We start from the raw sequence: 17,454 nt of genomic DNA on the forward strand, positions 1-17,454 counted from the left end.
TCTCTGGCTTCTAGAGTACACTACTAGTACTACGACGTGTGCCGCTCACAACAATTATTGACTGTTCGCACCAGACAATCCCTCCCCCTCTCTACATAACAACCACAACAGCACAATTATCAACAACAGCAGCGTTGTCAGGGCTGTGGCAGGGCCCGACTTTATCCACATTCATTTCGCATTGTTATTAATAGCTGTTTATGGGACTAGTTCCAGATGATAGGCCAAGCGCTGACATTAACAAGACGTTCAGGCCTTGTAAAGATCGTATCTCTCCATGCTGAGTGTGTGAGTGTTGCTGGATTATGTTTCTGTTGGATTCCTGCCCTCGATCACGCTCACTCCTTTTCCACCCTCATTTTTCCATCCTCTCTACAGATCATCCACTCACTCACTCATTCAACCAGCAGTTCCTGCTCCTCCAATTAAATCTCTCTCTCTCCTCCGTTCACCCCGCCTTCCCATGTTTTGACTCCCTCCTCCTCCCCCTCCCGTCCACCTCCTGTGAGGCCACCCACCCCTGAGAGTGATTAAACGCTGCTGAAGGGCCGTTATGCTAACTAACACACTAATCATTTAATACACACATTACCACAGGGGCCCTTGTGGCTCAGTCTGCTGACAAGGTCCCAAAACACACTCACGCACACATGCCCACCTCCCACTATCACCCACACTCCCACCCCCAACACACACAACAAAATACAACTCTCTGAAGAAACAGTGTGATCAAGTACTAATTAGGATATTTTCCCCCCATCAGCATTAGGTTTAATTCCCTGACCAGCCCTGATCTCATTTTATCCACAATCATAAAGTATATAACAAATGGACTTGGTCGACTGTTCCCTGCAATGAATTTTACGCAGTAGCACAGGATGTTTGGGGGGGGGGGGGGGGGGGGGGGGGGGGGGTTTGACTGCTCACTTGCTTACATGCCATCTTGCTCTCGCTGCCCATGGAGCAGTTGATGTAGCAGCCTGTCCGCCCATGGCCATGGAGCAGCTGCACTATCTGTTAGTGAACTCGAGCGTGCGCAGAAGCTTGTGCAACGCTTGATGAAAAAGGAGGAACCTAATAAATTTTAATCACGTTAAATTAATTGTCAAAAAAAAATGAATGCTCTACTTCGCGGACAGAGGTGTAATTATTATATTGGTAAAGATTAGCTACAGGAACAAGAACACGGGACCCAGTTGGTTCAAGATATTAACATCAAACTGGCAGATATTAATCACAATATAATCCATCAGGCCTTCAGGCTGACATTTTTAGGCAGCGGAGACACCACCAAAACCACCAACTACTGTGCCTAAAACACCTTTAGTTTATAGCAAGACATAAGCAAACAGAAACTAAAATCATGCCTCAGCTATGTTTTAAAGAATGAAGGACATAAACCTGACCCTGCATAACGACCCTGCACACAAATACTCATGGTGTACTCTTTGTAATTACTTGGACCAAGAGGAAATAAATAACCCTAATTAAATTTACCAGAACATGCTTTGATATGCAAATTACTCAATGAAAACCTCAGGTAAATTTATGTTCAAAGCCAGAGGAATTCCACACAGTGAGCCTATTCATTCTATTCATAAAATTCATCAATAAGCTGGTTTGGAGCAAAACTGAAACGACAACAGTCCTCCACTAGCGTTCTGCTTTAGGAGGTCATGTGCCAATCCCCTACGCCCTTGATTCTGTCCAATCCCTTTCCAATACCATGCACATATCCCAATGTGTTACCAAATCCCCCATTCCAAAAACAAATTCTCACTGCTAAGCTAAATAAACACATCACACATTAAAGCGGATTGATTCAAGTCCACGTGGGTAAGTAATTATGAGCATGGTCGGAGTTATTTAAAAAAAAAAAAGACCCTCAGACTCTGTTCGTCCTGACTATGCAGCAAACACTCTGCTCACATCAGCAGACATGGGAAGACTTTACACTCATCTTGCTGATAGAGCGTAACATCCAAAACTGCACAGTCCCCACTGCCCGCCCCCCCCCCACACACACACCAAATCTGACTGACCATTAGGGCGCAGGTGCTGGTCCGATTTTAAGCCACATATTATTACACAAGATAAATAGTCGTATTCCGGGGCTACGCTCGGGTATTATCTCTGCTGTGTTTGTACAATGTGGGTTTATAGCTAAATAAAAATGGTATGAGCAGGTTACAAAAGGTGCAGACGCAGACTAGAAACACAGGAAAAATTTTAGTCTTGAAAAACTATAAATGCCAAATCTACACAGCCGAAAGACATTTTCTTTATAAAAAGGTTTTGTTAAGAAAACTAAAAAGGCAATTAAATAGATAATGCTCCCACATACGTGAGACTAGATGGACACTTTCTAGATGCTGATGAGAATAACCATTTGACCAGTTTGAATTCTCGATGGCGAGGACTGTCAGTGCCCAGTCTGCCCGGATATCCGATCCTTGCTAGCACCCAACACAGTTTATATTACTGCCAGGACTAAATATAGCAGAGAGCTAGATTAATAGATAGCTAAATAAAAAGGTGAGGACCTTTCATTTTTTATAAGGACTGGAATGGTGACATCTGTCACTACCCATCTGACGTCTTGACAGTAAATGCAAACACAGGCCGTGTCCAGAGTGGGAAGCAGTGAGGATTGGGTACACCATCATTTGGAGCTGCACAACTGGTAAAGTCATTGCGTAGAGTATGACTGACAACACTCAAATTCCAATTTATGATTTAAAGATGATACACACTAGGATGTAATACAAAAAAATGAGGCGAATCCAAATACTGAAATAAACCAATGCTGCTAAACTCTGCATTAGCAAATAAAGGTGAACCTGAAAGTTTGACAAAACATTCATAGTTTTAATGGGGTAAGTAGTTGGTTGCCACGGCTCATTCATGCCGTTTTCTGGCTAGTGATGCTCCGTCTAGCAACACAGGAGCTAAACTGTCAACACAGTTGACGATGCACGCGGATACTTGCACACCTGCGTGAGAAAAACAGAACAGCTTGTTAATGTTATTAAAATTCAACATATTTTTAACTTATCATACGACATAAGTCAGTTATCACAGTTTGGGTTTGATGTTTAGTTAGAAGTTACAGAGTGTCAAACCACTGCAAGGGAATATTGTTAATGTTAAGCAAGGCTGCTCCACAGGGAGCCACGCCATCTGGCACACCACTGGGACTTTCTTTCCATCATCGACTGACATTGTGACATCATCGACTGACACTGATAGTTTGATAAGTCAAATTAAAATGTTTGACGGGCAGCCAAAAGACAAGCAAAGAGGGTAATTAAAATGTTCAAAGGAAGTGCAAAATCATAATTCAAAGTACACGTCTAAAGTAATTGCAAAAAAGCGCAATAATCAGCATGTGTAGTAATGCTTTAAGAGGGATGCCTACAAGGCACGAAATTACATGCATGATAAACTTCACTGTGTCCACTGTGTGTGGGCCTTCAGGCTCAGGGTCAACCCTCTCCGGCTCTCCTTGGCTTGACTTTGAACTCTTTTACTTTGCAAATCAAAGAACAGTTTCATTTGCTGGTGAATTAATTCATTAAACCATTTGCATTAACTCCAGCACTATTTTTAAATCTTGCTATGGCTGGTTAGGACTGCGCTGTCTAGTTTAGCAGAGGATGGAATATGGTGTGTGCAGGAGAGCATTAAGTGGGCTGTAATGTCTGTGTGATTGCTGTAACAGCCCTGCTTGGCTTGGCTGGATTGGCCCACAGCAGCAGTCCCTGTCCTGGTTCATTTGGTCGTCTGGTCAGCTGTAAAGACGATTGGAACAGATTGCCAACACTCCCTAGAGAGACTTCAACACCGACTTGGCCAAGAAGCCTCCCGCACACTGCTCCACACGCGTGTGCTCTCACATGAATGCACTTACAGGCCGCTGCAGTAACTTGGGGAGCCCAGTCTTTCCACATTCTTTGAACTCGCTCTCAAAAGAGGAAGTCTGCTAACATGTTCGCCAAGCAATTTTTGGCATGGCGAGCCGTGTTCGCGGCTCCGAAGGGAGGCCGGGCCAAACGGAAATGAGTATCTCTCCATTCTACCACTGTAGTAATAATTCTAATCACCGATAACAGTCACGGGTAAACAAATCCTATTACTACTGGCCATCGGACCCAAGGTGTGTGCGTGTGTGTGTTCTCGCCTAATGAAATTCCTTCCACTCGTCTGCAGGCAGAGAGAGGGGCCTTCTATCTGACTAATTCTCTCTAATTACTCTAATAAGCCACAGGTGATGATACAGTGAGAGTGATTAATTAAATGGGAGGCACCAATCAGCCATGTCTGATTATGCCAATCATATCGACTACAGACTAAATGAGATAACAGGAGACAGGCGCACTTTAATTGAGGTATCAAAACTTCATGGAATTCCTTGTGCCCTCACGCTCCGCCGATGCCGAGACAGATAGGCTGGTGGAATGACAACAAAGTTATTGTTATGTACACAGTATGGAGTCGATCTGCAGCTGCCTTCTGTATCGCCACGGTGACCGTGAGTGTGCGTCGGGGAGAACGCGCCACACAGGGATTCGCCTCAGATCTCATGCTCTGCAGCATAATTGGGACTACGGCTGCTAGAAACACTTTGTTTACACCTAGTCTACAGCCGCACATGCCAAGCAGTCTGCCGCTACTCCTTTAGTCCAAACACAATGTAGGTTAACGGCTCAACAGTCGCTACATGTTTTACACATTAATCTAATGGAGTAGAGCTCTTGAATTGATGCCAGGCACAGAGAGACCCTCACAAAAAAAAAGAACATTCGCTTCTACTCTGTGATATATTGACTATAACAGTGTTACAGAGGAGGCTAATATTTTACCTAAACCTTTGCTGTGTTCATTACAAAGTAAGAGGCCTTTTACGGCCTCTGTACTTGGAAACATGACACAGATGTTCAAGAGATGAAGATTTCTGTCCTGCCAGTGCAGTCACTAATCTTTCCTTTTATCTCCGACATGTCTGAGGCTGTTATGTGGTTATGATAGTAAACAGTAAAGGCGTCTGGAAAGATGTCTTATCTGCAATCTACGAGGCCTACCTTTTAAACTCCCCCTCCATCCCCCCTCGCAGCGTTCCACCTCCTATGTGGCTGGCTCCCCCTGTACGCCGAACCCAACGTGTGGGGGTGGAGTCGCCGAGCGGCGGCTCAGTCGGGAGCGACAGCCACGCTCGCTCCAGCGACACGGTACATGATCACAGATCACAGGCACGCCCCCTCCAAACGCAGCACAACAGCAGCGCAGATAAGAGACTACAATCCCGGCTGCCTGTCTGGCTTCCTACCTTTGACATGGCAGGGTGCGAAGCTTTAAATGTGCCAGCAGACGCCGTTTACACAAACCACACCGGGTTTGAAGCTGCAAGTCGCAACCTCCTGACTCTCCTTTTTCGCTGTTCCTCTCACCCGGTGGAGTCGAAGCCACAAAGTTTTCCTTACCACAAGCAAACACAATAGCGTCGCTGCGACAACTGGGGTCTAAACACCGTTTCTGTGTGCGCTCGTGCAAACTGAGTGTGCATCGGATTGTGTGCCGAGCAGTCGGGGGCGGGGGTCAGCCTACCACTCTCCAGTCTAACAAGACGCTTGTGGTCCCTGAGCGTTTTGCTCCTTTTTTTGAACACAGATCCATATCTACCAACAGCACAGGAGCTGTCAAGACTCACCTCTCTGACGCTGACGCAAGCCTGGATCAAAAACAGCCTTTTTACACAGCAGCCTCGTTTGTATTGATCCATGTTTCTCTGCTGAGAGACTGGTTGTTGTTTTATCTCCCCAACATCCAAGCCTTAACTCTCCTGAAGCTTACTGAGAGATAGTCATTATTTTGCCCGACCTATTGTCTGACAAGGGGCTTCAGAGCCCAGGCCTGAGCCTAAATACAAATATAATGAGACTAAGATGGTTTCTGGCATGGAGGAAGTGCAGCTCACTTGGTCTAATTTTGCAGAGTTCGAATTTAGCTGGAAGCCTGTGTCACAAAGGGTGAGTGGTGTGGAGTGTGCAATGGGAGGAGAGGGGTATGGCGATATGCTAGGGTGTAATGCATTGGCGAAAGGGCAGGATTTTTCATCCCTGCGTTTACAGGGTGGAACGGCTAGGATATTGAGATCTGAGATAGGATCAGAGGGTAGTGAGCTGTTGCAGCTACGATAAAGGCCACGCATTACAAACGGAACACAGATAGACGGCGAAGACCAGAGAGACCGAGAGAAGGAGAGAGAGTATCGCACCTCTCATCCCTGAATTAATGCCTCCATTCTACCAGGAAGCCATTCTGTGCCACTGAGAAGCACGCTGAGATATTGGGGAGAGGATGAGTGCACAGATATGGGCTAAAAAAATGGAAACTGCGATCATGGAGAGGCCCGATAGGGATTAATCAGGTCTGGAAGAAGAGTGGCACTCTGCAGGCCCTGTGGCACATACACATGCCTGAGGTGTCTGGACTTCTGGAGGAAACTGGCAGTCACCTTTTACTTTAGGGGACAACAAATGAGCACGCTAGTAACCATTAGTGGATGATGACAAGGTCGCACGTGAAGGCTAGCAATGCAGTTGTGTTGTATGCATCAAGTCATCAGCCTGAAACATCTAGAATTCTTTATTGACAAAACACCATTCAAAGATTCGATCTGTTTGTTCTTTTCATTTGTTGTAACTCACTCCGACTTCCATTTAAGGCCAGTGAGCAGCACACTGTTGGCACGGTTACCAGACAGTGAACGAGGTGTGCATCACTCTCATGCGCCTGTGGTACATTAACTCCCTGCTCTGCGTGATGCCCTTTTTCCACATTTTAATTTAGCCTTGTCTATCACTTGTATCCAGTAATTTTCTAGACGCCTGACGATGACACATCAACATGAGTCGCGCCACAGCCTATATAAGCAGCATGCAGGCTACCATGCATTAATTAAAAGCATATATCAGAAAGGCCCATTAGATCAGGTACCGCTAAACCTTTCAACGTGTTCTGCTCATGCCATCGCTTTTTTTCCAGCGGGGCCCAGCAGCCTCCCGTGGTATATATGATCAGCATCAACAGAACCTGTCCCCAGGCTAGGTCTTACTCAGCCGTCATGAGCAAGAGCTTTCTGCGCTGCTAGTATGACTTTTGAGAAAAAAAGGCAAAGAAACATAGTGAGAAAGGGAGAATAAGCATGGCTAATCCTTACAGTAATGACAGAATAATTAGCTTGCGTTAGGCTAAGTAATGGGTTGTAATTATATCATTTATTCTGTGTTGAGAGAATGTGATATAAAGCCTGCACAATGAAGGAAGAGGAATTGAGCTCAGTGGGAAGTAGGATGGAGCATGTGTAAGAGCTCAGGCTCTTTCTATTGATTGATCCAAACATCAAACGAACCACTGGAGTAATGGGGGGAGTGAAGGACAGCTAAAAGCTATTTGGAGTCTTCACTGCATAAAAGACTTGACCTGTTCCACACAGCCTACATATCAAAACCATCAAACAGCAATCAATAGACCAAAGCGGTCAACTCAACAAACCGTCACCCTGCTAAAACATCAAACCCTCGGTCCAAGCGTCAGATGATAGGCTACACTCAGCTTATCCATTACCATCAGATAAAGAGGAGATAAAACACAGAGCCTAATCCTTTCATGTGTCGTGACAGCCACAGCAGCCTCCAAGGCATTCCTTCAGTCTGGCTCTCAAATAGTTTTATGGCGGAAGGCAGCCATACAGCCAGCCAGCCAGTCAGCCAGGGCTGTTCTGGTCTGTTTGTCTTATTTCACAGTTTACACGCTGTTTTATAGGTAGTTATTATGGTCACCATGGTGATGCCATACGTTTTTATGGTCTTTTGGTCTGAGGGCAGAGTGTGTAATAAATGAAAAAAAAAAAACCACACACGCATGAAAACAAAGCCTCACAAAACACACTCCTGCTGTGGAAAGGTCTTGTCCCTCCCTTCCTCCCTCTCTCCCTCCCTCCCTCCCTCACATTTTATCAGTCTCGCCAAATGCCTATCTCCCTACTTTCTAGCTCGTGTGAAACATGGATAGGCTAACGTAGAATTGTCCTCACTCATTCCACATCTGGAGCTGATCAGAGGGCCTCCTGGAAGTTGAGGCCTCCGGGCCTATTAATAACCATACCGCTCAAGTCAGGGTCAGACAGCAGTCAGCGGATGAGCCTGTGTCTACTAAACACACAGTCTCTTCCCCCTTCCCCCTTCCCCAAGAGGACAACTCTCACTTTAAAAAAAAAATGAGAGGCCAGGCTGCAGAGCTTAGCCATGGCCATACTTAAATATGCTTTTAAACTGGGGCACACTGAGCTGAGCAGGAAGTCACAAATTATTCACAAATAAGTAAACACTTAAGCTAGGAGTTAAGTTTAAAACTTCTGCTTTCACATTTAGTCATATGTTGAAAATAAAACGCATAAATGAGCATAGGAAAGCAGTCAAGGCTAATTAGGAGACAATTTTCCCCCTTGAGTTGTTTTCTTCATCTTCCCATATCCAAACAAGTTCAAGTTCAAGGAGGCTAGACCTGTTAAAGGCAAGACAGATGGTGAAGTCCTCATCTGTTAGCTCCAAAGGTTAGGCCGGTCAGACAGCCCAGGTCATTGTGGGGTCTGTGGGGTCAGACCATCGCTGAACCCTGGCTCCAGCCTGACAACTGCTTCAGTCCAAGGTCAGGGAGAGGTTAAGGTGCCGTCTGAGGTCATTCATTGAATTGAACAGATTCGGGGCTCAGACATTTGTTTAGTTTTTCATGTTTGGGTAGGAGTCATCTTAGCCAGCACTGAGTATTTTAATTTTTAAATAGGCTGATGGAAGAAGAAAAGATGGTAGGATTTAAAAGCCTTAATCACAACTATTTAACACTATAACACTGCAAGTTATAGATAAAACCCTTATACCCCACAAACTGAACATATGTTCCTTTTTCCTCTGACCGAACAACATGAAACTTAATCAGGGAGAAGCAGAGCAAACACATAGAATGATTTGTTAAGCGTAACCCACCCCCATCCAACACACACACCTGTGAATACAGGGTAGTTGAATCATCATAATCGGTGGTAGTTTTCTGCTGAGCCCAGCCAGCAGTCTGTGTTATTTTTAGAGGGCTGACACAGAAGCAGGCCGTCCATTTACTCTGCGAGCTGGCAGCAGGACCATCGCAGCTCTGGTTGCTTTGAAACTACCAAAATGGGAATGAGCTCAACATAAACACTGCAAAGGTGTGGACACTTCAATCAGGTTAGCGCAGATTCAACCCATTAAAGTCTATTTGTTTAACATTAGGGTACCTAATAATAACACAAGGTGGTGTATGGAAATGCCAACTCCAAACAGAGTTACTGACTGGCCACTGAACAAAGGCCAGACAATCAATAAAACACTTCACCTAATTTAACATCTATAAACTGGTGCGAGCTTGAAATTAAAACATCCATCACTTCTTCCCCTCATAAGCGTGAGGGTAAGTATTGAGAGCGAGGCAAGAGGACAAACTCCACGCAGCTTTACAGAGTATTAGTAAGATGACAAGAAAGTTTGTTCTTGCCCTCATCTTAAAAGGTGAATGGAGGAATTTTCAAGGTAACGTAAACATATAAACAATAAACCGTTGCCCTTGCACTATCTGCATGAAACCCTTATTTTCATAATAGCCATGAATTCTTCAAGAAATCACATAGAGCGGGCCGAAGCAGATGAATAGAGCGGGTGTAACAGAAACCGGAGCGAGAACCAAGGCTAAAGGTTGAAGGCTGCTGTGACTGATGCGCCCAGCCTCAAGGCCGACTATGGATCTAGCACCTGAAGTCGTGATTGACATTGGAAATTACACAGAGTGAGCTATTAGCAGATAGCAAGCCATATCATAATTCAATCCTTACACCATCAAAGTGCACCAATATCATAATTCAATACCAAGAACCATTAGCTTGCAGCGCACCAATATCATAATTCAATCCTGAGGCCATCAGCCCTTGCCAATATCATAATTCAATACTTGGACCATTAGGGCACACCAATAGACCTATTAGAATTCAATACCTATGGTCAATGATCTAATAGGACACTGATACTGGAGTCATGGGTTGTCACGGGATACGGCCTGCACATAGGGTTCCACTGGCCTTATTTAGCCCAGACTCCTTGATAACGGTGAAATAAACAACACTAAAATTAGGTAGGGCAAGTGGTTCACCAATAGCATGGCTACACCCCACGCTGAGGGCCGCCAAGTATTTGCTGCAGAAACAAATTTCATCATGGCTTATGCAGAGTGACACGTTTGTGGAACAAAATGAGGCACTGCATTAGCGTCAAAGTCAGCGGTGCGTTCAGCCAAACTTGTCAAAAAGTGTTCGAACACTGGCCCCCAGTGTGCGACCATCTGCAGTTGGTCTAAATTATCACGTCGCGGTGCCTCGTGGAAATGGACCTCCGTTTCGTTTTCTGCTCCATTGCCTCTGTTTATATTTCCATGTTAACGTCTTGTTTAACTCTACAGAATAACGTAAATCTCATCCCAGGCTCGACTTGCTAGGTCATCAGAAATCTGCACCACAACAGCCAGTGAAAACGATTTCTGGGAGCTCACGTTTCCCTCGGCTGCTTTGAGTCAGTGTTTTACCAAAGTTCTCATTATTCACAGTTATTTTTTAACACACATTGGGTAGATTTGTTCACTTAACTTTAACCGTCATGAACTGCCTGCAGAGAGTAAAATGGAAACGCACTACAGAATGTTGAAGTACATGAAAATAAAAGGTAATTACTTAAATGATTTACAAACAGCCACTATTTTCACATGGATTTAATACTTAAGTAGTTGTTTCCTTTTCTATATCACTGTGAATATTTAATTAAAAAAGGAAAAAAGATAAAGAAAAATAATAATAAAATATCTAAAACAAATTAGCATGTAGCAAAAGTAAGTTCATGTAATTGTTTATGTATCACACACAGAAATAACAACATTTAGCAAAAAAATAACAACCTTGATGAGTCTGATGTGGTGGACAAGCTAGGAAGTAAAGACGATTTATTGTGCTGCTGCTCCTCTCTATGCCTTTATTTCACCTGTAATCTATGTACAGCAACTGGCATTTTTCTCCCCTGGGAATGAAAGATTCCCGTTTACTGGAAACCTCTGGCCTAACATTATGAGACAAACAACAGACTGTACAGCATTACATCAGCCTTGGAGGCATCGTTTGACGGGTTCGTTTGATTTTCAAAATAAAACGGGCATCGTCCTTACAATTACGAGACACATTCACTCAGTACCAAGGGTGGCTTGGAAGAGAAGAGTCCAGTCACTGAATCCCAGGCTCTCTCTCTACTGGAATACAGAGCACCACAATAATGGATGCTTCTGTCATGAGATACACTGAAACTCTATGATGCTGTAGGTGAGAGAGACTCCAAGTGGGTCTGTAAATAATGCCTGCCACTTGAAAATAGGTCGCTGGAAACTGCCCTCGCTGCTCTTGTTCCTGGTAGTGAAGAAATTTTGTCTGTGTAGTGACGTTAAAGAGTAAAGGCCGTTTTGAGCGATTATAAGCCACATCGCATATAAATTTAAATAATTTGACGCGGTTCTGTTTATATGAACAGACCACAGGGTCTCGTTTGTCATGTTGTAAGACTGGGTTCAAATGATTTTCTAGACACTATGCATCTTGTAGAGACCTATAATAAATAAGCACACTTATTTGAGATCCCACATTTGGATAAATTGACAGTAATCGGATATAACAAAATAATAATAAATAAATGTTCTAAAATCCAATATTTGGAGAGGAAAAAAAAACATATGCACGATTAGTTGTATAATTAAATATTTTAAACTCAATGTGAAACTCTCAATTATGAGCATCCTATATTGTAAAACAAAAAATCTACTTTCAATATAAAATGTATATTTTTGTAAGCTTTAAAAAATAGTCTATAGGCCGGTCACTTTATAAGGCACACCTGTGCTCCACTGCAATTCAATGCAGTTATGAAGTTACTTAACTTTTTAACTTAACTACATTTTTGTTGACACTGTCAGAAAGGTGATATTTCTACTATATGCTCATTACGGAGCTCACAGCGATACTGGGGTGTTTTTTTCCATTGGTGTTCCTACTATTTTGCACCCCCTCGTGCACATAAAAGCAGGGCAAAACATTAGAAACAGCTGCTGCATTGGACGGCATTACACTGTACAGATGTACCTCATAAAGTTGTCAGTAAGGTCAGATGGAAAATATAGATTTTAATAGAGCAATAATAATAATAATTATTATTATTATTATTATTATTATACAACCATAACATGCACATAAGCAACAAAACATTGTAGGAAAGTTACAAAAAAAAAAAAGAAAAACAAAGTGGCAGCAGCGACTTCGCCTTCACAGGAGACAGACACAGGAATGATAAATCAGCCCTAGGGCCTTCTATTACACTGCAATGTCCCCGATCAGCCTGTGGTGAAACACTGTATTTTTAACTGGCCGTCACAGTTACTGTTGTGAAATGGATTGCGAGGATTCAAATCAAATCGAGACGAGTCGTGAAAACCCCTGCTCTGTTCTCTATTAGTTTTAGTTGATTTGCCTTAAACACACCAACTAAATATTTTTCCATTTACAAAACTGTTTGCTCATTGGAGAGCGTTTACCCTCACAGATCACATTACACTGGATTATTATCAAAGACCGCCACTGCGCACAGAAGGGCTACACTGCTTTATTTGACTCACCTCACATCAGAACGCATGTACCTGGTTCACCGTGGTGACTGAACGGCGACAGCTTGTGCCACATAACCACAACCTCCACTTCTAATTCAGGCCAGGCGCCGTTATTGCAGATCAAAACCCCCTCTTCTCCACATCTTTCCTGTCGGCCTTTCACCGTCAACTATGACATGAAGACAAACGAGCAAAACTAATCTGATGTAGATCTTGTTAATAGTTCTGTGGAGACCTACTGGGAAAATGCTTCTCCTATTCCAATATTACAACCTGTTAAATAGAAATTTCACAGTGATACTTTTCATCATGAGCATAGACTTCCACACCTTCATATGCTATTAGGGGAAAATGTCTGTTTGTCACACGTTTTTGCCTAAAGCCTGCATTGAGAGCTGCTGACTCCATCTGTTTGGGTACCCCTATTTTTAGACTCCTGTTAAGTGCTTTTTATCTTTTGTTCAAATATCAGATGACACTGTTCAAATTTTCTTTTGCCACGCCAACAAAAAAATTGTTATTCAAATTATGGCCCCTCAGTGAGTTTCATATGTTTAATTTTGGTGTTTAATTGAATAAACCGAGTGTGGTGGAGGCAGGGCGGAGAAACGGAGCCTGAGTGTGACTTACAATAAACTAAGGAGATGGAGAGTAAGGCGCTGCTAATAAGGTAAATGAAGAGAAGTTAGTTTGGTTGGATTTTTTTTTACTTTCTGAGAGCTGAACGTCCCGTTCAGTTGTACACAGTGTATCCTTCACAGGGACAGGCTACAACCTCTTAGAAAGTACGATGACAGAGGCTTGACCAAAGTAGACCGAGGGCACACCAAAGACCTGACATGCACTCATCCCTCGCTCTGACTCATGCTTAGTCGCTCACCACCCACCAACACACAGTGAAACCTCAGTCCCAATGCCAGGTTTTGTCACTGGGCAGAGAACCGGTTGGCTACAGTAAAAGCATGACGTGATGCCCCTTCCTCTATGCTCCCCCGGCCTGTGCAGCAACAGAAGGGTAAAAATATCCCACCAGCGAGTTCAGACAACCAGCTCATAAATTAACACTAAAACTCCTGCAGACAACAGCGGGCCAGTCGCTGAGAGATCTGAACCACTCAGGTTGCCACTGACCACAGCTCTGGGATCAGCTTACAAAACCCTTTTCCTAAATTTACCCATTAGGAGGTGGCGAATAAGAACAAGCTGTAGATCGGTTTTCATCTAAGTCACTATTTAGCCGTACACTAACATAGTGAACTATTTTTCAAAAATAGCTCTAGGGTGCTTTGTTCCAGGAAATGTTATGAGGTGAGCCAAGCTAAACTGAGAATTGTGTATTTCAGACAGGTCTGTTCCGAATTTTCTGTGCATAAACTGAAATATAAAGCATAAGTTTAGGTCGAGCTGTTCATCGTTTTAGTTCTTTTCTGTAACGAAGTGCAATCTCTCTTCCGCAGAAACACAATGTTCCAGCAAAACTGCTTGACTGGGTTAAAAAAAGGAAAAGAAAAAACAACAGGAGAGAAGAGTGATGATCCCTTCTAAAGAAACTCAACTCTGTAATGGACGGACAGGGATTACAGACGTTAAAACCTCCTCCATCTGTAATTCACTGTCACCCTGCCATCATCTCTGAATCACTGATCCATTTTGCAAGTGTGCGAGACCTTGCTAAAAGCATCACTGTTGCACCCATTTGTGTTTGTAGTGGTGGTGCTGGGAGGAGGGGGGGCGGGTGAAAAAAAAAAGCATGCAGAGAAGACAAGTTAACAGCTCGCTGTGCTGTTTCAAAGCACTCTCTGTCCTGTAACAACCACCTAGCTAGTTTCTCACACAGAGAATAGGACACACTGATCAAATAGGATTTTAATGAACATCAGCGGTTGGGAGCCTGAGGAACAGACGTTCTGATGGCTTAAAGCTACTGACATCTAGGTTGGGTTGGATTTTCATCATCAAAAGAAACAAAAAAAGAAAACATCCTTTTGCTGGAGCCGCTCTCATAGACAAAACAGACTGTGATTATGAGTGTACAGTGCACGCTGTCCGTTGGATGAGACGGACGACGCAAATGAGAAAGCAACCGGATGACAAGACCGCGTGTAGACCATGATCATATCATGCTAACCTCACATTATCCTCATAGAAAAGATAAGAAGAAAGGTTCTCCTCTGAAGGCTTTCCTCTCAGAGCATCTCAGTGGGAGGGAGAGTAAATAAGATGTCATCAATAATAGACAGTGAATGTTCTGAGCAATTCTACACACACACACACACACACACACACACACACACACACACACACACACACACACACACACACACACACACACACACACACACACACACACACACACACACACACACACCAGCTCAAACTGATTCCTATCCTGCAGACAGGCCTGCCAACCGCCAGCCTTTTTGCACACGCTCAGATTCACTGTCCTGACTAATCGCTTGTGATAGGGGCCTTTGCCATAATTACCCAGGGCCTTATCACAAACTTATGCGATGCATTTTTCATGTCCTGGCTGCTGGCAGTGCCTCCACTGTCTGTGCTGGCAGTCAATCTACGAGAACGACTGATTTCAGACAAATTCACACACACGCGCGCACACACACACACCAGTTCAAACAGGGCAAACTGGGTGAAAGCAGGGTGACGGGCCAGAAGAGAGAGAGAGAGAAAAAAAATTAAAAGAAGAGGAGGGGGAGGTGAGAGAGAGAGAGAGAGAGAGAGATTGTTGTTGGTGGTGGGGGGGAGACAGGAAGGGGGTGGGAGATAGATAGTGAAGGAAAAAAAAAAGAGAAAGCAGTCTCACATTTTTTTTACATAATGCATGAACAAGGGGGCACGAGTAGGAGGCCCAAACCGGATCAAATAAATAGGAGAAGTGCAGCCTTGATGATGTGGCATTAAGTGCAACACAAAGCCCGCTGGGAAGACTTGTTCACTGTCCTTTTGTCTACCCAGTCATGACCTAAATAAAAGTTTAAATCGGAGCCTGGGCGATTTACAAATTAATGTAGGAACAATTGGGTTTGCCTACATAATGCGATTTTATGTTAATGATGACGGCAAGCGGGCTACTAATATTCATAAAATTCAGCAACGCACGTTAAATGCCACGGGAAAACACAACAGAGCTATTGTCTGCATGTCTTGTGACAGTTCAAACACGCTCTAATATACACAGGCTATATTCATACTGTGAATAGGCCCAATATTTCCCCCATATCCTTTACTGTGCCATGGATCTGCCCCGCGCACGCGGAGATTAAGCGGCGTGCGCGAGGCTGGGACATTTCTGGAGTTCATCAAAATCAACAAGGTCACGATCGTTCGTATTTCTACTACGGTCGCGTCAACAAACCCCCGTCCCGTCCCGTTCACTCTCACAGACGTGGCAATGTCTATAAAACCCTCACTGTGGATAATTGCCCGTCAGGAGCAAACGGGGGAAAAAAAACGACCGAGTTGATCAACCATAATCACCGAGACGACTTCAACACAAACTGCTTTAAAAACCGCTAGCCCACAATGTCGCTAATGTTTTCATTCTCGCCCAACTAAACTCGCAAATCTCACAGTTTTATGAAGAAAATAAAGAAAGCAAGAGAATAAAAGACACAAGCAAAGCGCTGTTGTGTGTCTGCGCTGCCCGTCTCTACGGCTGGTGTCACCACAGCGCCACCGTATAATGAGTCGCACTTATTTTTTTCCCCCAAATCATCCAACCTTACAGCGGCTAAAGCGTCGGGCTAACTACGGCTACTCGCTCCGGTAAAAGTTGAAGAACACGCAATAAAGATAGCGAAGCCGACGCGTCGCGCCGAAGCCCCGCCGTTTGCTTGTTATTTGGCCGCATCCCCGCGGCGTCGCCCCGGCTTGCCCAGTTGCAGTGTCCGATCGATGTTGAATTGAACAAAGAGGATCAATTTCTGATCAGCGAGAGAGCCACTTTCATCAATGTGAGGAAGAGGTCTTGAATTCTCTTCCGAAACACCTACGAGACGGGCGGCGGAGAAAAGCCCCGCAAGCCGGCCACCGAAAGAGCCGAGGCGGCCGCGGCGAACGCGACAGAGGCGATTTAAAGAGAGCTTCAACTGACCTGTAGTTGTTGTAAGTCAAAGCGCTTCCAATATTGAAACATCGATCCTGCATTGGCCGCCATCTTGAGACATATTGAGACAGGAATGAGATGCTGATAGAGAGCGCGGGGGTTGGAGTTCAGTGGAGAGGACCGGGCGGCGGGAACACCCGGAGCGGAGTCGCTCAGCGGCTCTTACCGGCAGCAGCTCGCGCGCGGAACGGAGTCTGCTCGCGCGCGTGTCGCCTTAATAACGCCATTATAATTGTTTAAATAGCATTTTATCAACATTCAGATATTACAGGTAAATAAGCAAACTGGCAAATTAAATTATTCCGTTGTTCAAATTACTAAAAGAGATAAAAGGAATCGTGAGCGCGAGACTACGCCGCGTTTGATGCTGTCGTTTGTTTGATCATCATGGATTATGGAGAGCAAAGATCATACAAAAATAATGCCAGGAGGCGACTTGGAAGCCGCAGTCTATGTAAAAAAAAGCAAACCTAATGGGGGATTCAGGAGCAGTGTTTCCACTGAGATTTATGCAACTGCACAAGTATTTCAATATTCAACTTCTAATAATTTAT

General features: G+C 44.2%; 1 protein-coding gene across 3 annotated transcripts in view; it reads right to left on the minus strand.

The window, feature by feature from the left end:
• cux1b (cut-like homeobox 1b) overlaps positions 1–17,071 on the minus strand; it is a 57,263-nt gene extending 40,192 nt beyond the window's left edge. The window contains exon 1 of one of the 3 annotated variants that reach the window (XM_029170313.3): positions 16,889–17,048. In XM_029170313.3, the coding sequence (XP_029026146.1) occupies positions 16,889–16,951 (63 nt within the window). In that variant the 5' untranslated portion in view covers positions 16,952–17,048. Of the gene's footprint in view, positions 1–16,888 lie in introns of all 3 variants that reach the window. The other 2 variants (XM_029170310.3, XM_029170312.3) reach the window with 2 other exon arrangements.
• Positions 17,072–17,454: the final 383 nt, after the last annotated feature.

This window comes from Betta splendens, chromosome 13 (genome assembly GCF_900634795.4).
Source record: "Betta splendens chromosome 13, fBetSpl5.4, whole genome shotgun sequence".
Taxonomy (NCBI): Eukaryota; Metazoa; Chordata; class Actinopteri; order Anabantiformes; family Osphronemidae; genus Betta; species Betta splendens.